The 24,340-nt window shown below is 47.1% G+C and overlaps 1 protein-coding gene across 2 annotated transcripts in view; it reads left to right on the top strand.

Annotated features, from left to right (window-relative positions):
- The window catches only part of CCDC149 (coiled-coil domain containing 149), a 103,240-nt gene that overhangs the window by 43,365 nt on the left and 35,535 nt on the right, over positions 1–24,340 (top strand). For both annotated transcript variants that reach the window (XM_041752841.1, XM_041752842.1), the window contains exon 4: positions 8,719–8,826. In XM_041752841.1, coding sequence (XP_041608775.1) covers positions 8,719–8,826 — 108 coding nt within the window. The remainder of the gene's footprint in view (positions 1–8,718; positions 8,827–24,340) is intronic.

Raw genomic sequence — 24,340 nt, forward strand, 5'->3', positions numbered from 1 at the left:
CTTTTAAAACAACTCAGTTTCCAATGGCAAATCATCCGTTAAGGAAGCTGTGAAGAGATCATGACAACAGCGATGCATTAATAACTTCTCATGGGATATTGAAATGAAGATGTCTTCTTGATACTCTAGGCAGACCTGTACACAGAGCACCTCTTTGTGCCGCAGCGAGACCTCACCGGAAGATCTCAAACAACCCTTTAAATATTTTTTTTTTCTTTGTTAAACAAGCAGTTCCTCCAAGGGAGACAAAGGGAATTGAAATTATCTTGGGTTCATGTTCTTAGAAGATGGGATTCTTTGGGGTCACAGAAGCCCATTCTCCCCATTCAAAGTCCTCCCTGAATAAACAATCAAACCCACGGTTGTCTTCTCCCGTTTTGATTTCAAGCCGATGCATCATGGGAGGAATTGCTCCTGGTTGAGGAGGGAGCCTTTGCTTTGTTCCCTTAAAGAGTGGTGGTTTATTTAGATGGTGACATGTGCCAGAAGGCCGGCCCTGGAGAAATCAGAGCCTAGAGTGGCCCTTTGTGGGATGGGAGGGAGCCTTTTTACTTCAGTGGAAAAGTCTTCCTGGTCAACCTTATTTTCATCCCCAGTGACTGCGAATCAGAGCAACTTTGTACATGCATCCTGGGCATGGTGCTCACAACCTAAAACTTCCTACAAAGATCTCTGGTGCCTTGAGATGTTTCTTTTTGTGGCACTTTGAACAGTATGACTTTCCTGTTCCATCAGGGAAACAGGGAAGAAAATCCAGGTCCCCCCCTCTCTCCCCGCCCAAATCTTAGTAACTGTAACTTCATTTTGAGCACTAGTGCATCTTGCTACAGCTCTGTGGACCCTCACAGGGAGTTTGGGGGCAGGGTGGGAGCACCCCCCACATTTACAGATGAGGATATTTAGGCCCGAGGAGTCTAGAGGATTTGAGAGGAGGCAGATGGAGAATCCCAATGGCCAAGATGAAGCACACATTCACGTCAACAGCAGCCTCCCAAATCTATTGACACGTGTTTGCCCGTGGGCCTGGAAATGTGTTCATTGGCAAGCGTGTGCTTTGAGATTATGGGGAGGAGGCTGCGGGGGGCTCCTTGTGCGGCCAGAAAATATGTCCGGAGTGACCTCTGGGTGGTTGTTTTCTTGTCAATAGGAAAACTGTCACCGTAGCAGAGGTCATCACTTTGGCAGTTGCCATGAATAGGGGGCCCTTGCTCAGCAAAGCAAGTCTCACTCAGTCTATTACTATTAACACAGGAGTCGCCACAGACCCAAGCAGCAGAGTAGAAATTGCGATTAAATTTGCTATCAATCACCCTGCTCAAGTATGCTTGATGTTTCATCAAACCTTTCTTTCTTTCTTTTTTTTTTTTTTAATATATGCTTGTTTAATCGAGTACTTTGCCCTGTCAGTGGTGCGGCTTTAAGAAGTCCACAGGATCCACTTTTTTTTTTTTTTTAAGATTTTATTTATTTATTTGAGAGAGACAGAGCAAGCAAGCACCAGCGGGGGTCGGCGGGGGGCGGGGGGTGGTGTGCAGAGGAAGAGGGAGAAGCAGACACCCCACTCGATCCCAGCCCAGGACCCCGGGATCACGACCTGAGCTAAAGGCAGGCACTTAACCGAGCCACCCAGGCGCCCCCAACACAGCATCAAACTTCCAAACACCATGTCCAGCTGGCACAGTGTCTAAGTCTCATCTCTGTCTCCTCCCCCCTCCCCATCTCTTTTCCCCACTGTTCTGGAGGAAGTGCATAGGTCAAGGTTTCACCTGTCTCTCCGTCTCTTACCTATCTTTTCCCCCTCCCGCTTTTGACTTGCACTTTCAATATGTCAGCAAATCGGGAGGTAAGTTACAGGACTTTCTGGTAAACATCATTTTTACATTGTGATGTAGACTAACTTTTCCGTGGCTGGATTACAGCCGCGCTATGTATCTAATAAATTACAGAGGTCCATGATGACATGAGGGATTGTCCCTGGAGTATTGCCCCTGTGCCCTGGTTTGCCAGTCTGGATTATTTAGGGACTCAGGTGAAGAAGAGTGGCCTGCCCCCTTTTCTGCTCTTCCCAGTGGCTAGTGCAAGGATGGGAGGTTAATCTTAAACTTTGCATCGCTTTCTTTTATTTTGTGTTTTTTTTTCCTCCTCTAACCTCTTAGGTTCAGTGACTGGAGGCCTGCAAATTTAACTAACAAAAGATAGAAGAGGGAAAAGTATATAACTTCATGACTATTTTACATGTATGGGAGTTCACAGGTGAAGTGGTTGGCTCGGGGACTTATGTACCATTTTATTTTTTATTTTTATTTTATTTTTATTTATTTTTCTTATGTACCATTTTAATAAAAGAAAGGGGGTTGGGGCTTCCAGGGATGATCGGCTATAGGAAAATGACTAGGAAATGTACAGGAAAACTAGCAGGGCACCCCGAGGGTTATTTTAGTGAAGCTTCTTTGTGCAGACTCATGGGGGTGTCCCGAGTGGCTCTCCGGTGATGGGCTGCTTGCTTCTTCCTGGTGTGGAAGAGGGTGGCTCCCCATTACAAGGGGAAATTTATGCCCTGCTTCTCAGCAGAAATGGGGAGGAGGGATGGGAACTCTCTGTATCTGTTGATTCTCAGTTGCTCTCAGCTCAAAATATCCTTATGGCAAGAGTGGAATATTTTGGAGTGGCATAATCTGATCTGCTTTATATCCATCTTTGCTTCTCTTAGTTCAGGGAGGAAAATGCTATGTAGCGGACCCTTGTCTCCCCATCTGAAAGATTCAGGGCTGTCTCTTGTAACTAGTGTCTTGAAATCCCTTCCTTGCGAGCCGTGTTGATGACTTGATCATCAACAAGATGATCCTTAACAAGAGTTAAGAGTCCTTAACAGCGATTGTCATTGCCAAATATATCATTTAAAAAAAAAAATCTCCCTGCCATCATTTCTCGTGAGTTTAAAAAATGTATTGCATCTAGAGTGTAAACTGCTCTGATATATTTTATGGCACTTATAGGGGAATGGAAACCCAGGGGTAGAGGCAAGAGTTAGAGCCTCGGATGCTCTGGGACTGGAAGAAAGCTGGACGAATGGCTCCCCTTGCCCGCGGAACTATCTGCCTTAGGGAGAGTGTCGGCCCCCCGAAAGCGGAAAGGTTGGGGTGAGATCCACACTGCCCTCTCGAACTTCCTGGTCTTTGCCTTCACGAGAACTGTCAGGGTTTGTGGCCTTCATCTCTGTGCAGAGAGAATTTCCGTAAGTGTCACGGCGCCCACCTCCGGGGCTGGCCTTGGTGGCACACCTCTGCACACCCCCCTTGTGATTGGGGGTTGAATTGTTCCCTGACGAGGATGTGCCTTGCTCCTTCTGGCCTCAGGTGTCTCAGCTACGTTCTCATCAAACCTCACTTGCCTCTCTTTCCCCATCTCAAGGTTTGGGAACTTCCAGCTAGAAATAGTCCCTTTGGTACACGGGTCCTACGATCCATCCCGCTGTAGTCATTCCCCTGTCATTGGAGCTAAAATGTCAACAGCTAAAATGTCAACCTTTATCATCGGCCCCACTAGATCTGAATATTTATTTATTTATTTATTTATTTATTCATTCATTCATTCATTCATTCATTCATTCATGAGACACAGAGAGGGCAGAGACACAGGCTCCCTGCAGGACTTGATCCCAGGACCCTGGGACCATGACCTGAGCCAAAGGCTCAGCCACTGAGCCACCCAGGTGCCCCTAGATCTGAATATTTAAAAGAGCTTCTTTGCACACCTTTTTACACTTTTGCTGTTTCTGCTACCTCCCGCCCCAGAGATCTAGAGGCGACGATCTCTCCGTTTGGGTTTCCTTCCCTGTGGAACCCTTCCCGGCGTGAGCCCGTCCTGCCAGCCTCTCTGTGACATTTCCTTAACACTGCTGCTCGTGCAAACTGATGGTCGCAGAGTCCTTCTCAAGAACACAGAGACAAAATGCTCTGCTTGGCTGATAAATTATAAGCAGGCGCCACGTGCTAGCTTGATGGATTGTTAGAGGGAGCGTGTGTGAGTCATGGGTGTTATTTTTGGTCAAAAGAATCGTGTGAACTTTTCTCCTCTATTTTGAGTGCTTTCAAATGTACTACTTTTCTTTTTCTTTTTCTTCTTCTTCTTTTTTTTTTTTTTTTTTGCCTTTCCCCCTCCTTAAGGTATATGTCAAGGAGTTAGGTACCGTTATCAGAACAGTCATTTTCCAGTTCCCGAAGTTATTGTTTTGCAGCTGAGGAGGCGGGAGGGCTGAAAAGACTCCATAGAGAAGAAATATGTGCTGACAAGGAACCCAGCCTGTGAAATGTAAAATTACGGTCCCACCTGCTTAGAAGCGGGGTGCCGCCCCCAGCTGGGCCTGCCAAGGGGGTGAGGGCCGCGGGTTGGGGGGCAGTTTCAAAGCTGGGGTAGGCTTACTAGAGCCCAGCTGGGAGGCTCTGTGCTCCCTGCTGACCCCCGTTCTCGGCTACTGTACAGGTGCCTGGCTTGATTTTGGTAAAACTCTTTTCAGCCGGCTGCGGAGTAAGTGAGGGTTGGCAGTCACATCCCTGGCTCTGTAAATCGTTGTTCCCGAAAGCAGCCCTGTCCTCTGCTCCGGGTGGCACTGGGACCTTTGAGGTGTCCACCGCGTGCCTGTCCCGTGCTAAGGGGCCAACACCTGGGAGCCCGTGGAGCACTTCGAGGTGAGGTCCAAGGCCCATGCTGGGGCAGCAGGCTGCTTGCTTCTGGCCCGCGATGAACGCAGAGACTCCCATGGCAAATTGGACAGCATGACTTTATGTCTGTTGACTCGACCAAACACTTGGGGTTTTATCCTGATGTCACCGGAAATTCATTTTTGTAGTAATTGATTTTTTTTTTTTAATGTGCTTTACAAAAGTTCTGGCCTGTGCCGGGGTTGGAGGTAGAGACCCGGGCCTTCACCTCGGACAGATCCAGTTGTACTGGTTTAGCCACTGCTTGAGGCTGGTGAGTGAACAGCAGAGTCCTGCCACTGCCCGAGGGCCTCAAGCCACTGTTGATTCAAAAAGGAAATTAAAAAGAGGCCCCTGGGTGGCTCAGTGGTTGAGTGGCTGCCTTTGGTTCAGGTCATGATCCCGGGGTCCTGGGATCGAGTCCCCACATCAGGCTCTCCCCACAAGGAGCCTGCTTCTCCCTCTGCCTGTGTCTCTGCCTCTGTGTGTGTGTCTACAGAAATAAATAAATAAAAATCTTTAGGAAAAAAAAGGAAATATTAGGAACATTGCAGATATTCTTTAGGGGGGTCTTTTATTAAATTTCCACTGATACTCTTTTTTAAAATTTTAATTTTATTTTTAATCCCAGAGTAGTTTACACGCAATGTTATATTCATTTCAGGTGTACAGTAGCGATTCCACATCCCTGGACATTGCTCAGCGCTTGTCCTGATCAGTGTCCTCTTGATCCCCTTCACTGTCACCTGCATTTGTTTCTGAGCGCCCCTTGGGCTGCTTAAGAAGAGGCAGGTCCTACGAAGGTGAATTTTGCTGTGTCTCCTGCAGAGGGGGTGCTGAGATGCTGCTTCTCGGCCCCTCCTTGGGGCCAGTCCCTCCAGCCTGTGAGGGAGGGATTATGCTGGCTGAGCTAATGTCTGGGAGATGTTCTGGGGTTCTGTGGAGGGAAAGCAGAGGCGGCCCACTTGTGATACCTTGTGCTGAGGAAGCAGGATAGGAAAGTCAAGAGTTGAATCATCACTGCACTGCGGTCCCCGGGGGATGGGCCCCCTCTCATGGCCTTGAACTGCTTTCCAGCATGATGGTGTCATGTGATGGGAGAGGGAGCGAGGGAAGCCAGGTGCCTTTCCCCTTATCTGGACCATTCCCCCCTCCCATCCACAAAGTTCACGTCCCACTCTCTCTGCTTTTTTTAAGTCTTGGTTTAAATGTGATCCTTTTCTGGGGGCACACTGTGTTCCCTTTACCCACTTGGTTTTTCTCCATAGCACTCATCCTCCAACCATTGGATCCTCTGGATTTCATTACAACATAATGTAACAAATGTAACATCATTTACTCAAATGTGAGTTTACGAGGGCAAGGTGTGTTTTGTCTGTATTGCTCGCTGCTGCTGTGTCTCCAGAGTCCAAAACGGTGCCTGGCACCTGTTAGATGCTCAACAAATATTTGTTGTATAAGTAAATGAATTGATAAGGAATAGTGAAGGGGCAGGATCACAAAGGAGCCTGTTGTGTCCAAGGATGCATTTGGCCATGTCTACCCAACAGCTGCCTGAGTGGTTGAGTTGGAGCTATTGGAAGGACACAGTCAAGAGGAGATAACCAATCCTTCTACCGGCACCTACTATATACCACACACCGTGGTCGGTGTCCTATGCCCACTATTCAATAAAGGTAGCACATCACCACATGAAGTATGTGTGGTTAGCTGTATTTGCAGGTGAGGAAACTCAAGAGGTTGAAGAATTCACCCATGGTCACTCAGCCCAGTAAGCGGCAGACTGGGATCCAGCTTAACTTCTCTGATTTCTAAAAATTTCCAAAGATAGTCTGTTGGTCACAGTAGCTGTTGTTTTTCTGTTTGTTTGTATGTCTTCAGGTGTTTTCTTACTTTGTTACTTGTAAAGGAATGAATTTTCCTCATCCCTCACCAAATTTTTATCTGATAAGAATGGAGATCTGGGAAAATCAGAATACAACTATCCTAAAATACGAACCTTGCACATATGAGGTGGAAAATGAAATCGCATTATTGAGTGATACAGGGCTTGGTTAAATCCAGCCAGCAGGGATGAGTCAGGTTTCCACACAAGACTCGGTCTGTGCCCAGCACTGGCTTCAGTGTTGGTACATATTGTTAATATTCCAGATTCTTCCCTAGGCTGAAACCACGACCTCCAGACTCAGCATATTGTCTTTCATTTAGAAAATATTTATGGAGCATCTACTAGGTGCTTGGGGTAGATCCATAGAGAGAACAAAGTTCCTTGCGCTTCATGGAACTTCTATTTTTGTAGGGAGAGGGAGGCAGGAAATAAGTAGTAAGCAGTAAGCCATGAAATAAATTACACAGTGGTGGCATGGGCTGTGAAAGAAAAAAAACAAGTAGTGTAGGGGAAGGGGCTTGGAAGATCAGGGTCTCTACCTTGAAAGGAGGTCACAGTGTTAGACCAGAGGTCCAGGTGGGCTCTGTTGAGACTGTGGCTTTTCCACAAAGGCCTGAAGAAAGTGAGAGGGGGAGGGGGCCAAGAGCTTTTCTAGAGAGAGAGCATTCCCATGAGAGAGCATAAGGCAATGGCACCAGGAGCGTGCTGGGAGCGTGCCTGGTATGCTTGGGGAACAGCAAGGAGGTAAACTTGGGGTGAGCTGAATTGGAGTGGGGAAGACCCTGAGGGTAGAGACAACCTATACTCCAACTGGTGGGAAGTGGGAGATGAGATCAAGAGCAGAGTCAGGGATGAGCCACGCCAAGGTTTAATCTTTTTTAGTCTCTTTCACCTTCATTCCTTTTTTTAGTACTTGACATAATTGAGTATTCCCAAAAGTGTTAGCATTTAAAAAAAATCTTTATTATTATTTTTTTTAAGTAGGCTGCATGTCCAACGTGGGCTTGAACTCATGAACCTAAGAGCAAGAGTCAGATGTCCCAACTGAGCCAGCCAGGAGCCCATCCCCCCCAAAATGTATTAGCATTGAAGTCTTTGGAGATTTGGCCACTACAGTTACACCGGTCCCCTAATGTCTCTGGATTTGGGTTTCTTCAGCTATAACATGAAGGGAATCTTCAAGATAATCTTTAAAATCTCCTGTATGACTATTTCTGAATGATTCCTTCCCAAAGGCCATATTCTCATTGCTTGCTTGCTTCCTTCATTCATTCATTTGCTCATCATGAGTCTTTAAAACATTTGCTGGAACACGAGCCCTTCCTGGAGCAAGAGTCACAGATGCCGAGAAGTAGAGAACAGAATCTCTGCCTTTCCGTAGCTTGCAGTCTTCTTGCAAGGTTAGATCAGGCTATAAGCAAGGCGAGAACCCGAGCAATGGAGAGAGATCCACATGGGCCAGAGGGATCCAGGTCTGAACAGGGAGCACATCCTATGGAGGGGATGTCGTCATGAAGCTGGGACCAGCAGGTGAATGGCCCTAGGAGCACAGGACCCAAAGAGGGGAACAAGGAGGTGAAAAAAACCAGCCCAGGGGACTGCTGGACCACCTCTGGACCCCGATTTCTGAAGTGGTTGCTCATCCCTTGTCCCCTCTCCCACTGCCTCATCTCATGATCGAAATTCTGGTCATTGAGGTAGCAAAGAAAAGCTCATTAAACCAGTTCTATTTAAAGGAGAAGAAAACTATCTAAATGAAGAAAGCTTTTCTTGTATTACCAGCTCAAATTTTAGAATTGAACTCTGCATCCACTTGCAAAATTTTTGGTGTGGAGCCCTTACCATTTTTTGTCTCAAAAGTCGGATATGACTGACTCTTCTGTTACTTGTCTGTGAGGCCTTCTGGAAACAAAGAACAACCCTCACTGAAGTTCAAAGCCAATACCGTTCCCCTCCATGCAGTTGTAGTGGTGTGATTTGCACACTTGCTGCATTTGTGTATGAATTTATCCTAATGGGCTTTGTGTGGTTCCACTCGACCCGGACGCCAGCCTCAGTAAGCCTTGCAAAGCCCCAAGTTATCCACTCCTGTGTTTCTGATTGTATTCCGTAATATGTTGACATTTCCAGGCTAATCTTGCACAACTACTGAGAGATTCTCAGGACCGAAATAAACATCTGGGAGAAGAAATTAAAGAACTTCAGCAAAGGCTTGCAGAAGTCCAGGGCGACAATAAGGTACCGTGTGAATATTTAAAGGGAAAAAGCTCTGCCGTGTAATTGTGCGCTAGAGGTTTATGTATAGCACATCAGAAAAATGTAATGCAGCATTTGCTGAAAAATTTGTTATAGATTTTTACATTTGCAATGAAAATTCACAGTTTAGCATTTCTTATCTTTATTACTCTCCCTTTGTGCTTGCGTACACGCTCATGTGCGTGCTCCTGGGTTGCTCTAAAATATTGCCACAACCCATTGTAGAAGTTCCATTATGTTCAGGTTGGTGGTGAATAACATTGCGGTTGAGGGCAAAATAAAACGCAAAATGCTATACTTTCCTCCTTCTCTACAAATAATGGATTTGTGGCTCAGATGATTTGGAATTATTCACATTCAGTTTTGAATTTTAAGTAGTCATCCTACTAATTATGTTCACATAACCAATTTATTTTATTGCTAAATTTGGCAATTTGTATGGAACATTGCTCAAAATCCACTGCGTGGTATTAATCAAACTCCCCTGTTGGCAACGTTAATTATAAAATATGAACTCATAAACTCCAAACTAAATGTGTGCACTCTCTCTCCCAGCTGAATCTATGAACAAAAGTACAATTGAGAAAAGAAAGAAAAACCATCGAAGTTTAATTCTGTCTCCCCCCCCTAAATAATTTTCTGTTTTGCCACTATAGATTCATTTTCAACTCCTTGCCAGAGGCAGCTTTCCTGATAGAGACGGCCATTGGAGTTTGACTCGAGAAAACTCCATGGTGGGGAGAAAGGCCTTTCTTGGGAAATGTCTCTTAAATGGTACCAAATTTTCTTGACAAATGACGGTGATGTTCACTGTTTCTGGGAGTTGTTGGTTATTGGAAGGCACCATTTTGAAAGATGCATTTAAAAAAAAAAAAAGGCAGGGAGGTGTCTGGGTTATCCAGAGAAGTCTTCTCTAACAAAAGATCAGAGAGGATTTTCTGCTATTGCTGGCTTGAGAGGCTCAGTGTGAAGGCCAATTGGAAGTCTTCCTATGTAGCCCCCTTCTCCACTTAATCTGCCTTTAAATTTTTTTTAGACATCTTGGATTTAACATATATTTGAAAAATTAGGCTTTTTCTATTCCAGGTCATGAAGTAGGGGGTGGGAGAGAATGTGATGCCTAAGAAGGGTTATAATTAACACTGGACAAGCTAATCAGGCCTCTGGTGTGGTTTTATGCACCATTAAAAGGATTTAAGTTCTATAACCTAGGTGTTTGGTCCATAATTAAAGGCCAGGCCTTCTTAGTCACTTCCTCAAGTGATAACAGCAGGATAAGGTTTTTCTAGAGAATAAAGTGAGATGTGGGTAGTAGTTTCCTTTAAATCCATAAAAATACTACAGGGATTTTGGAGATAGAATAAATCCACAGAATACTAGAACATTTTGAAGAAGATGAGATTTTTGGATTCAGGGTTCTTGATTGACTGATTTTTTTTTTCTTATTTCTTTTTTTCCCCTTAAATGAGCTACCCCTTCCCCAACTTTCTGAAATATACTTCTTCTGCATCTTCTAGTTACTTTTAATTTTGTCACCTTTCAGACATGTGGTATATTAGGAATCAGTGTTTGCAACTGATATTTCAAGGGAAGAAAGAGGAAAGGGAGGGCGTGTGTGTATGTGAGTGTGCATGTATGCACGTGTGAGTGTGTGTGGCTGAGTGTGTGTATATGTATGCGTGTGTTAACACTAAGCACAGGTCCGGGGCTCCTTTTGCATTGGCACAGTCTAAACTTCTTGATTTGTTTGTGCTCTGGGTCTTTATTCCAGTAGCTGGACACATTTATCAAACTTTGTTTTCTTGCCCAAGGTTTAGAATTTAGTGACTCATATTCATGGCCTGTGAAGTAATTCGCCTGCCAAAAGGTACAGGGAAGATGTTATAATGTTCAGCAGACCCCGTATCTCAGTATCCAGCCTCTCCTTAAAAAAAAAAAAAAAAAAAAAGCCAACTGCAGTCAGCCCCAGAGATTCCATTTATTCTCATTTGCATCTATAGTTATAGGGCTGATTTATTTTCAGATCCCTGTGAGTCATAGCCACCCTCCCCCCACCCCCACCCCCAGTCATCAACATTAGGGCCAGATTACTCATTCGATAATGACACCAGGCATCTTGGGAGATTTAGAGGCCCCTGTTCCTTGGTGTGTGGTGGAGAATGGGTTAACCCTTAATTTGCTTTTTTATTCATTATGTCACTTGCTGCTCTGACCTTTGTGTCACCTTCCAAATCCCGTCCAACTTTCTAGCCATGGGGGGCTAAGCCCTCCAGTATCTGGCCCCTTACTGATTTCTCCATCCACATCTCTTGCCACTAGTCACCTCATGCTTCAGCTCAGCAGCACTCAGGTCAGTGCCTTTGCTGAGCTATATATTGCCTTGTGCCCAAGGGCCTTTGCACTGGCTGTTTGCTCTGTCTGGGACTCTCTTCCCCTTTAACTCCTTCTCAAACTCCTGCTCATCTTACAGGTCTTAGGTCAAAGGGAGCCTTCTTCAGCTCTTAGCAGCAGGTCCTGTGCATGCCCACAGTGCTCTGCTCTCCCCTTTCTGCTTACACTTGTATGGCCCCCTTGCCCCAAGAGGAAGCTCTCTGCAGGCGGAATGTCTGACTGGTATACCACGGAGGTGCTAGGATGAGCACTCTCCATTCCTGATACGTCGACATTATGTAATGAATCTTTGTTAAAGGAATGGAATAAATGAATGAGTGAATGAAAAAAATGAAAGAATGAAGGGAATGAAAAGAGCAGAAAGGCTCAAGAAAGAGGAAGAGGAAAACGAAAAGGACAAAGAATATAAGGTTAAAGCAGACTGAGGAAACAAGCTTTGGTTGTCATCAGGAACTCTGTGTATGGCTGAGAAGTAGTTTTGAAATCTGGAGAAAGGAGCTAGAAAAACGCAAACCTTCACCCAAGAAAAAGCAAAACCAAAGCAAACCCAGGTATCTCACCTTGGGAAGCCCTTGTGGAGAGAGCAGACCTGAGTCTGAGGCTGAGCCTTGGTGGACTTGGGGTAAGCATCCTGCTCACAGGCTGCCTCAAGCCCGTTAAATTCAAGAACACTTGGTAACTGCTGTTGTTGGACCCCGACTCCCCTTCCCACCCCGTTCCAAACAGAAGGGCCGATGGCATCGTTTTATGAGTGACTATTAAAGCAGAAGATTTTTATCTCCAAGTTGCCATTTTAACTGATGACCCTTATCCATATTTTGGGAAGCCCAGATTCTAGATGTTAAGTACGTTTAAGAAACAAGGTGATAGGAAATTACTTGCCTTGGATATTTTAAGGTAGACTAATTTTTCCATTTGTTCAGCTAGAGCCTTGTAACCCTACGTGCCATAAAGCATTTTCAAACAGCCTCTTGAAAGATTTGTTGCCACTCTGGCTTACGAGCAGCTCAGCCCTTCTGTGGGGTTGGGGGGGGGTGGGTTTCTGTGATGGGGTGGGGAGGGGGGGTCCCGTGATCAAACACCACCTGCCCTCTCTTCTGAACTGTGCCCCAGAATTTCCTGGAGCTCCTGGATGGACACAACCCCCCTGTCCAAGCTAGAAGAGAGGTGTGAGAAGGGAAACTCACCAGACACCCTCCGTTTCCTTGATAATTATAGTTCTGAAAGGTTAATGAGGAAAGAGGAGGCACGTGGGGGAATTGAGGACTCACATCTCCACAAATCACCCTGGGAAAAGCTTTTCATGGGTGGTAGATTGCCCTGGGCTCTCAGGGTGTCAGTCTGTGAGGAGTAAGGACCAATTATGTGGAAAAACGCAGACAATGCTGGGGCCCTAAGTCTAAAAAAGTAGCCCACTGAGAGAAGTGCAGCTTTCCTTCCTGCCCTAAAGGACTGCTTGCTCCTTTTCTAAACTTGGTTTTCTTGTCCATTTGCTTTTGGTTTTCTTCAGTTGACGGATGATGGCACTTGACCGCAGAAGAACAATAATGCAATGCAAAGTAGAAGAGCAGAAAACAACAACAAAATAAAACAAAACAAAACAAGAACAACAACAAAAAACCAAAGTAGAAGAGCAGATTTAGGGAAAAGGGACCAGGAGGAATAATGGGTTCTCCAAGAATTTTAGGATTAGGAAGAGCCAATCAATAAAACTAGCAGAGCACATTTGGATCATATAGCCGACTGGTAGACCAGCTCTCCAAAAGTGGAAGGCTGGCTGATAGCGCTTTGCCAATTTCCATGACAAATCATGAGGCCACCGACATGAAGGCACTGAGTTGGGAGTTGGAAAGGTCAGCATCCCAGGAAAGGCCAGCTCCAGCCTTGCCCATGTCTAAGTGGTGTACAGAAATACAGTCCAAGAGATCCAGCTTTGGAAATCATGAGACCCAGGCTTGTATTCTAGCTCTGCCAGGGATTGTTTTATGGCCTTGAGCAAGTCCATTTTCTCTCCAGGCCTCAGTTTCCTCATCTGGAAAATGGGAGCAGTCATACCTCACATAGAACTGTTGTCAGTTTTTGTTGTTGTTGTTTTTTACTCATGAGAGACGCAGAGAGAGAGAGGCAGAGACACAGGCAGAGGGAGAAGCAGGCTCCATGCGGGGAGCCCGATGCGGGACTCGATCCCGGGTCTCCAGGATCACGCCCTGGGCTGAAGGCGGCGCTAAACCACTGAGCCACCCGGGCTGCCCTGTCAGGTTTTATCATTTATTCATCCACACATAATTAGGGACTTGCTACAGACTGCTTAATGTTCTAGAAGCTGTGGATGTATCGAGGAATAAGAAAGACAAGGTACCCATCCTCATAGAGCTTATATTCTGGTTGGGGAGACATACAGTAAGAAAATAAAATACGTAAGATCATCAGAGGGTGGTGAGTGCTGGGAAGAAAAGAGCAGGACAATGAGGTTTAACAATTGGGTGCGTGTGTGCAATACTCTGTTTGTAAAGGGTGTGGCATAGGGCCTGGCACCCAGAAGTGTTCCATAAATGTAACTGTTGCTGGTATCTTAGCATGACCTGGGGCCAGACTGGACCCAGGAAACTTGGGATGTCCTTTCTGGTGGTCAGCTGTTTCAAGTGAGCCGGGTGTGTGCCTCCTATTAGAGACAGAAACTGGGTGGGAAGCCTGGCATCTGGAAGATGGATCCCCAAAACCCAGCACTCCATATAACCAGCCCAGCCTTTGCCAGCACCAATCCTGTTCACTTTGGTGCAGAGCTTCTGGAAGCTTCCTTGCATTTTGTATGCCCCTTGTAGAATAAGCACCGAATTAGGGAATGCCAGGAACAGGAACTCATGTTCCCATTGAGACAGCCAGAACTTGATTTCCTTGTCCATTTGCTTTTGGCTTTCTTCAGTTGACAGATGATGGCACTTGACTGCAGAAGAACAATAATGCAACGCAAAGTATTCAAAAGTAAGGAAGTTCAGGTGGACAACTGCTCCTAGCAGTGTCCTGTATTCACATTTCCTGGGCCTCCGCTGGTCAATTTAAATGTAGCTGTTTGTAATATTGGATAAACATGGACTTTTGCCCTTAATAATGAGCTTTACGCTACACCAGCTGATGGTCTTTAAGCACCTCTGTTTTATCTGGTGTTGGCACCATAAAATGATAGAGCCCTTCCGGGAACATAACCTCTATTGACGTGGGTCTTCTGGATGGATTTGGAGAGCAAGCCAATTAGGTCGAAGCCACAAGCCAATAAAAACAGACCAATGAGCATGCGGGAGACTAATTAAAGTATATTTTGTTTTTGTTTTTTTTTCTTTAAAAGAGAGTGCTCAGCTGTGGCTGTTTGTAATGGTCCGGAATGAGGTATCAGAAAGCTCTTTGTAAACTGTTCCTCTTTATGCTTCAAAGGAACAGAGAGATGTCCTAGTCTGTAGGAAACCTAGATGAAGAGAGCACTCTAATGAAAAGCTCTGACCTTGGGGCATTATAGAAATTAATTATGAAAGATTAAAATGAGTGATAAGGGCCCTTCACCTGCTCCAGCCCCAGCGTATCTTGTTCTAACCAGGATCTTGATTGTAAACTATAGACAAGGCCCAGTTAGTTCAGCAAGCAGCCAGACTAGCTCAGTGTTCCCTAATGTAGCACGGTCAGATGAATTAGATATGTTTGGTCTCAGAGACCGTATTTGAGCCTGTTCTGCCTTTTATGAGCATGTAGCTTGGGTGGCCCATGAGGCCAGTGGTTTTGGGCATTCATCCCATAGACTGGACACTGTAGTTATTTTTTATTTAAGTAAGGTTTACGCCTTTTTAAAAAATTTAAAATCAATTTCATTATCACAGAGGGTATGAATAGTGTCAGAGGTAGAGTTTAGTGATTCACGGAGAACTGGTTCTGAGAGATTCCTACCCCAAGGCTCATTTTACGGCATACCATGTCCAAATTAATGGTATGAAGTACAAAGAAATTGAAGCAGCCTTAAAACTGTTTGGTGGGACCCTATAAAGACCGTGGCTCAGAGCTTAATGTGTATTGAACTGTCTGAAGGTAATTCAGGGGCTTCCTAACTGTGTGATCTTGGTCCAGTTGCTTGACTTCTCTGTGTCGCAGTTGTTCTCATCTGGACGATGGAGAAGACAGCACTCGCCTTACAGGGCATGGTTCAGTTCGAATTATTTCAACACATCTTTATTGAGGACCCAACTATATGCTCTACGGTTGGGGTCGTAAACAGTAAGTCCCTGGTTTCATGGGGCTTCTGCTCTAGTAGGGATAGATGAACAGTAATCAAATAAACCAATAAATATATTCTATTTCACAGATTCTGAGATGCAGTTTTTCACCCTTGAACATTTCTGACATGTAGTCAGTGATACCATGTTGTTACGATTAACAGGTTTTATTCTTTTAAAAAATTTTTTTAAAATTTTTTATTTATTTATGATAGTCACAGAGAGAGAGAGAGAGAGGCAGAGACACAGGCGGAGGGAGAAGCAGGCTCCATGCACCGGGAGCCTGATGTGGGATTCGATCCCGGGTCTCCAGGATCGCGCCCTGGGCCAAAGGCAGGCGCCAAACCACTGCGCCACCCAGGGATCCCGGTTTTATTCTTTTAGAGGTACACAGTGATAGGTCTTAAACTTGATGGAGTTTTGTTTAAGATTTCATTTATTTTTTTAGAGAGAGATAGAGAGTTTGAGCAGGGGAAGAGGCAGAGAGAGAGAGAGGGACTCCCAAGTAGACCCCACATTAGGCGCAGAGCCCCCTGCAGGGCTCCATCCTACAACACTGAGATCGTGACCTGAGCCAAAATCAAGAGTCAGACGCTCAATCGACGGAGCCACTCAGGCACCTCTGGAGTTTTATATTTGATGAAATACAGTCTGATATGTCAGGGGGTGTTTAACGGTAGGTGGAAAAATGACTTACAGCACTGTGGAGCGCAGCCGGGGCACAGCGGGGCACCATCTATATTGGGCGGTCGGGGAAGGCATGTCTGTTCACATGCCCTTTGCCGAGAAACCTGAAGGGCGTGTGCTGGGATGTCAGGTAACCGAGGGATGAGGACAAACAGGGAGGCCAGTGAGCCTTTCATGGGAATTAAATATGAAAAGTCATACAAAGCACTTCCCATGGAACAGCCCCCGGGGAACGCAGTGCAGTGGCTGCCGCAGCTGTTGTGGGGAGAGGCAGCGCAGCATCAACTCCAGAACCCTAGGCCTCCCAGGGCTGACTGCCCAGCCCTGCCGTTGACTCGGTTTGCAACGAGGGCAGGTTACTTTACCTCACCTGAAAATGGGAATACCAACAGGGTAGGGTGCCTTGTTGGACTTAACTGGGTTCGTGTGTGTAAGCACCCAGGCCAGGGCGAGGGATGTGATAAGAACCGCATGTGTGTTTGCTCTAAGTGTTCAGAGACTGAAACTTGGGGTACCTGGGGGGCTGAGTCAGTGAGCATCTGCCTTTGGCTCCTGTCATGCTTTCAGGGTCCCCGCATTGGGCTCCCTGCTCAGTGGGGAGCCTGCTTCTCCCCCTTTCCTCTGCCCCTCCCCCTCTCATGCTCTTTCACCCTCTGTTTCTTCTCAGATAAATTTAAAAATAAAGACAGACAGACCTTCAGAGAGGGGGTACTGTGGCTCACTGAACTGAGTGTGGACTCTGGGCAAGGGCCTTGGCTTCAGAGCTTGGGTCAGCCTCTCTAGGAGGGTAAGTGGGGGATCGCTCCTATAGAGGGGACAGAGGAGGTGTCTGCCTCCCAGAGTTACGGGAAGCATCACATGAGAGGCTTCCCAGGTTTAGGAAGCATTTAAGGACACGTATGTTTAGCCAGACACCACTATGGGTGATGGGTATTCCAGTGCATGTGATAAGGGAGGTTTTGCTGGGGTGGAGCTGACGGTGGGGAGGGCACAAGAGACGTGAGGTCATTTCTGATAAGTGTGATAAAGACAGTGGGGCGGGGTGGTGGGAGGGAGAGCCACTTAGGGATGAACGTCTCTCGTGGCGGTATCCAGGGAAGACTTCACAGAGGAAGTAACGTTTGATCTGAGACCTGAAAGAGAAGAAGGAAGTGGGTTCTTGGACAGACCAAGAGGATGTGCAAAGGCCCGGAGGCAGGCACAAGCATTTATGTTTGAGGCATTGAAAGGAAGCCAGCCGGGCTAGAGAACAGAGAAAAGGCAACTGGCTGGAGATGGAGTCAGGAGGCAGGTGGGGAACAGCTCACATCCTCATGTTGCGCTTCATCAACCCAACCAAAACCTTTGGCGTCTGTTCCAGTGCAGTGAAAAGCCACTGAAGATATGATGTGTAAGAAAAAGCTTCTAGCACATTGTGTGGCTCAAACTGGGTGCTGGTTAAATGGGAGACGTTGATTTACACACTCATGAGTGTGTGTGATGATCTCCAGAGCCTTGGGAGGAAGACAATGGAAATAGCTGTCTGGTTCAGTTTGGGGTTGTTTTCTTGTTGTTTTGTTGGTTTTTTTTTTTTTTTCGTGACAAATTCTTTTGTTTAAAGCTAGAACTGGATTCTCATAGAGATCTAGGAATTTGGACTCTGGTGTACACAGTAGAGTTGCCCACTGGAGCCTTTTTAAGCAGTTATGTCCAATTTTATCGAAGGTGTTTCAAAAGGTCAGGGGGCAGTCGGAGAGCATATGGAGAAAACCAACAGGAAGAGTAAAGATAGGCGGGGCCTTGTTTATTAAGTCGGCCAGCCAGGCCCTAGGCCAGATGAATGTTTAATAAATGCCTTTTGATGCTGACCTCCCCCTAGGTGTGCTGTTTGCAGCAGTACGAGAACTGGGGGCGAGGGAAGGCAAGCATCCATTTCCTGTTAGCAGTTCCTTCATCCAATCCTTCCAGTAACCCTGACAAATAGAGAGCCATAAGAATGGTAACTGTCCCAACTGTAACTGGGGATCGAACTTCTGCAGCTTTTTGGAGAGTTACATCAACAGGGATCATTGCATCGTGTCTTCACCTTGTGGAGATAGCCCGTCCAGAGTTGGCATTGTGCAGTGTGCAGGATGGGCAGCCATACGGAGCGGTCCTCTCTACAGAACAGTTAGCTTTTATCCTTATTATAAACTGAAGATGTCCCCCTAAAATTCATATGTTGAAACCTAACCCCCAATTGGATAGTGTCTGGAGGTGGGGCCTTAGGGAAGTGATCAGGTCACGACAGCACAGCCTCATGAGTGGGATTAGTGCCCTCATAAACCAGACCTCAGAGAGCTCTTTTGCCTCTCCTGCCAAGTGAGGATACAGCAAGATGATGCTTGTCTGTGAACGAGGAAGCAGGCACTCACCGCAAATGAAATCCACCAGTGCCTCGAGCTTGGATTTTCCAGGCTCCAGAACGACGAGATGTGCATTTCTGTTGATCCGAAGCCACCCAGGCTATGGTGCCCTGTTAGAGCAGCGCAAACAGACTGAGGCAGGAATTGGTCCCGAGAAGTAGGATGCTGCTGTAACAAATAACAAACGTGGAAGTGCGTTTGGAACTGGGTAATGGGTAGGGCTCGGAGAGTTTGGCGGTGCGTGCTAGATGAATGCGCCATCCAGGGCGATTCCGGGGAGGACTCAGAAGAGAGAAGAGCTGCAAAGAAAGCCTACGTCTTCTTGGAGAACTCCTAAGGAATCGTGAAGAGGATGTCGCGGAAAGGCCATGGATGAGGCCCCATAGAGAAATGGGGACATATTGGTGACTAGGGTGAGGGCCTTCCTTGTTCTGAAGTAGTCAGGAACTTGGCTGAGTTGTGTTTGAGTCCGTTGTCTTAAGGAGAGCAGAGCTGACGAGCAAGGAAATTTGATATTTAGCTGAGGAGATCTCTAAGCAGAGTGTTGGCCGCGTGGCTTGGTTTCTCCTGATTTGCGTGTAGAATCCAAGGGAGAAATGATTTGAAGGTGGAATTGTTAAGCCAAAAGGACCCCGAACGTAAAGATTTGGACAGTCCTCAGCCTATCTGTATTGCCAAAAGATAAAATAAAATGAAAATGAGACCACCAAGGGTATGGCCAGGTGACCATCTGATAAGGAAGGTAAGTATTGACCAGCCAGCGCAGGCGCAAGCCAGGTGGTTTCTTCAAGACAACGGAAGGGTGAACGTGAAGGCAAACCTGAGATCACCAAGTGTGCCTGGGGTCACGGCAGTCTACACCTGGCTACAAAGGATGGGGCCACCCAGAATTGCAGGGCCAGCAGAGAGCCACTGTGGGGCTGTCCCACCAAGTCACAGGGGTGAGGTTGCCACCCATCGTGGGCCCGAAGGCAGAACATGGAGCCGGAGAGCATTATTCTTGAGCCTTAATGTTTGACGTTGCTTGCTCTGTTACGTTTTGGACGTACCTAGGACCCATCACTCCCTTTCCCCCCCCATTCCTCCCTTTTGGAGTGGGAATGTCTACCCTGTGCCTGTCCCTCCTTTGTCCTGTGGAAGCACATAGCTTGTCTGGTTTCCTAGGTTCCCAGCTGGAGGGGTTTGCCTCAGGACGAATCATACCTGGAGTCTCACCCGTATCTGATTTAGATGCTGTTTCAATGGGCTTTGGAATCAATGCTCGAATGAGTTAAGACCTTGAAGGCTATTGAGGCGGAGTGACTATATTATGTGAGAAGAACATGAATTTTCGGGGGCCAGGGGTGGAATGTTAGAGACTGAATATTTGTGCACCGTCCCCCAAGTTTGTGTGTTGAGATCCTAACCTCCAAAGGGACGGTATTAGGAGGTGGGGCTTCTGCAAACTGATTGGGGTCAGGAGGGTGGAGCTGACATGAATGGGATCAGCGTCCTTATAAAAGAGGCCCCGACAGCTCTGTCATCATCTCCACCGCCCGAGGACACCGCAAGACGATGGCCATCTGTGAACCAGGAAGCAGACACCCAGGCTGCCAGCACCTTGATCGGGGGCTTCCAGCCTCTAGAGCTACGAGAAAGAGATGCTGGTGTTTGCAAGCCGCCCGGTCTATGGCAATCTGTCACGGCAGCCTGCACGGATTAAGACAATCCTCCTTTTCAAAAAAACAGCTGTCACCTGGGGCCCAGCAAGGTTAGACGACTTGCCAAGGTTGCACGAGTGGGATTAGCGGCATCGGGATCTGAACACAGGTAACACCTGGGACTAGCAGCCTTTCCTGCCTCTGGCTACCTGTCACTGACTGCGTGGGGGTGGGGTGGGGGTGGGGGCGTCAGGCAATGAAGAGCGGAGGAGGAGAGGATGTGGAGGGCTGCGGGGTGAAGCCTGAGGAGAGACGTGGAGAGGAGTGAGTCATTCCGACTGCCCCCCCCCCCCCCCCACGGAAGACCAGATTGGACAGGGCCTCGGCAGAGGAGGAGGCGGGCTCCATCCACAGGGTACAGGAAGGGCACCCAAGAGCCATTCAGCCACGTGGTTTCGTGGCCGCGTCCCTCAGCCACATCCCAGCTGCAGCTGCTCCTCATCCATGAGCTGACGACTCACACCCATAATTCATTCATAAACGTTTATTTCCATCTAAATCAGCAAATGAATACATCCATCGGTGGCACGCGTGCGCCGCGCAGGGCAACGATCCGCTTCTCGGGCTGCCACCGGGAGGCTGGCCGTGGAGTTTTGACGGCCCCGCGTGGGGGATTAAGTGGCCCGAGCAGTTGCTTCATGGTCACTTCCAAGGCGTGAGATCAACCTCATTGCCCGCCGTCTACAGATGAGGTTGGCTCCAGAGCTGCACGTCCTCTGGCTCGGAAGAAAGACTGGATGTCCCCAGTGGGCCACTCACATCGAGGGTGGCCGTGATGGCCATCCTAACTGGTGGTGATCCTGGCAGTGGTGGTGACCCTGGCAGTGGTGGTGATCCCAACAGTGCTTGTGATCCTGGCAGTGGTCGTGATAGCAGCCAACAGTGCACACAGTGTGTGTTCCAGGGGCTGCGCTGAGTATTGCAGAAAAATCCCATCCTCTCTCAGGATTAGGTCCTGATGTCAGCATGTGAGAGGCAGACACTTGTGTCTGGTCACAGTACCCCCCCACCCTTGATGGTCCCTTAAATTATCCATAAAGTTCAGGGCCCGTGGCATTTATGTTCCCGATCAGGGTTGTATGTATACTAAGAACAATGTGACTGTGTCTAGATGTTTCATCAGCCTCTCGCCCACACCCGTCTGTCCGGGACACTGAAAGCAGGGGTGGGTAGTGACCCAACTTAAAACATTTTGCTTGCTCATCCTCTCTTCTCCATCTCTCTCTTCCTCCTCTTTTCTCCTCCCCGCCCGGCTCTCTACCAAGCAACGGATATTTGAATCCCTGGCTCACTTAGTGGGATGCCTGGGTGGCTCAGCAGTTGGGTGTCTGCATTTGGCTCAGGTCATGATCCCAGGGTCTGGGATCGGGTCCCACATTGGGCTCCCTGCAGGGAGCCTGTTTCTCCCTCTGCCTGGGTCTCTCTTTTTCTCTCTTTCTCTCTCTCTCTGTGTCTCTCATGGATAAATAAATCTTTAAAAATAAATAAATGCTCACTTGGAGCCACTCCACTCCTTGTCACTTCACGCTTACCGCAATCTCCACCACCACCCTCTGCACGGGAAGCCACACTGTTACTGCTTCCGTGGAGGATACTGCAGCTCAGAGAAGTTCAGGCATGTGCGAGGTTGCACAGCTAGCAGACCGTGGAGCCGGGACGCAGACCCCCCAACCAGGACAGACTCCAGAACCTTCAAGGCTGTCACCCTGGAAGGCAGGAGAACTCTTTCTGTGCCATCCTTGCTGCAACCCCCTTCCTTGGGCCCCTTCAGCTTGGTTGCACTTGAATTTCAGACCAACTAACAATCCAGCTCTGACCAGTTTGGGCCTCACTTTTAAAAATAAATGTTTCAACCAGTCCAGCCCTGCAATTTAATAGGCAATATTGTATGCATATTAAACACCAAATGATTGTTAACATATTTATTGAAGCTTAACAGGCATCCGGCATATAAAAGATGACTCTCTTATATGGCTGTCAGACCTCAATAAACATGTTTAATAATTAATTGGCGTTAAGCAAACATAATTGTGTGATTCTAAATTAGGTGTTCAGTGAAGCGTACTGTGCATGGAAAACCACAGCGGTGCTTTATTACTTCAAGTCCAGGCCATCAGTCTGGCTTTCCGCATGTCAAGAGAAGCGCCCCCCACGTCAAAGTTCCACACCGTGTCAAAGGCCTCCTGATGCCTCCCGCCAAAAAAGGCACAAGCCCTTTTGTTCCAAGACCTGGAGATCTGAGAAGTGTTTCTCATTTGCTTTGCTGTTTGTCTTGGGGTTCTGAGAGTTCTGAGCCGAGAAACTGTGCGATGTGAAAGATGTTTTCCCATATCTGCCTTGCGCTGAATGAACCAGCCCCGCCGTCATCTCCATCGCCCCCCAGCACAGGTGATTCGCGGGATCTGCTACAGTTCTGCTCTCTCAATTCTCCACAGACAGCGAATGAACAAATACTGAACCACCGCTCCTAAGGGGAGATGCCAGACTAGGTTCCTCTGAGCCCCTGGGCACAATACTTTTTTTTTTTAATCAATTCACACATAACTTTGTTTTATGTATGTTTCCATGTAAAGCCATCGTACTTAATCCGTACCGTTGATTCTTCAGCATTGAACGCAGGGCCCGCAGCGTTGGAACTCGCACTCCTGACCCATGTTCTCCAGCCGGCACCTCACAGCTCACAGCCTTCTTGTGCCTGGGAACATGAGATAGCACGTCGGCACTGTGCATGTTATTTATTTATTTTTATTTAAATTCAGTTAGCCCACATACAGTACATCATCAATTTCAGTTTTTCATTCATCAGTTGCATATAGCACCCAGTAAAATACCAACAAAAAGCACAAAAGCATGAACCAACAAGGCACCAAGTAGACCACGAAAGGGACACTCATTTGCAGCATGAGAACTGAAACGAGAAGGCAAACCGTCACCTTGTTCTACTTCAGCGGGGAACGCTGCTGTCGGATGATTTCTGTTTTTTGGCACCTCTCTACTTACCTGCAGGCACATGTCTGCCCGTGGTGCACAAGTGCCACAAACATTGATTTTGAGAGTGTGAATAATTTTGCTGGTAGGTAAATTCACAAATTTATATGTATAAATATACGGGATCCTTGTGCGATGATCAGATTCCATGATGCACAGCCACCTGTAGACCTAAGCATCGTACATCCTCGGCTGGCCCTTAGTACAAGCTGCTCAGAACGTTGTCTGCTAGGGATGCCTGGGTGGCTCAGCGGTTGAGCATCTGCCTTTGGCTCAGGGTGTGACCCCGGGGTCCTGGGATCCAGTCCCATATCGGACTCCCTGCATGGAGCCTCCTTCTCTCTCTGCCTGTGTCTCTGCCTCTCTCTGTGTCTCTCATGGATAAATAAAATCTAAAAAAAAAAAAAAAGGACATTGTCTACTTAATGTCAGTGATGCTTTAGCTCATACTAGGTGCACAATAAACATTGGTCACGTTCAATTGCATGGTTTTCAAATAAGAGCCGAAAATAGATGTCGTTTGAAAATGCTCTTTGCTTTCCTTTAGGTACCATTGTTTTCTGTGTTTCCTGCTGGTATTTATTGTCTCAATCTAGTTAATATTCTCCCTTGGACTTTAACTTTCTACCTGCCCCTAAATCCTTTAGAAACTTGAAAATCCATTTTCTTAATGACCACAAACCCCTTAAGATCCATGCTGCAACAAGGAGGCCTCACGGGCTGGGTTGTAAAACACCCTGTCCCCAGGATGTCATCCGTCTATGAAGCCTGTCCACACACACCCTACAGGGAGGTGGGGGGAATCAGGCTTACGGCCTTTTCAGAAGAAGCATCAGGAAGCATCAGAAAAAGTCACCCTCATGGCAACCCATTTGGCACCGAGCTAGGCCCCTAATGGGTGTTCTGGTACCTTCAGATCTTCCAGGGATCACAGTTTCCATCCTGGCCCTACCAGAAAGCTTTGAGCCACATGTGGAGCTAGGCTCCAGGGCCTGGGGCAGCTCTAGGTTCTGCAGGGATCCTTTGGAAAATTATATTTTGAAGACTGGAATTTTATCCATAGGCATTTTTAAAAGTGTTTTATTTATTT

Source organism: Vulpes lagopus, chromosome 4, assembly GCF_018345385.1.
Source record: "Vulpes lagopus strain Blue_001 chromosome 4, ASM1834538v1, whole genome shotgun sequence".
Taxonomy (NCBI): domain Eukaryota; kingdom Metazoa; phylum Chordata; class Mammalia; order Carnivora; family Canidae; genus Vulpes; species Vulpes lagopus.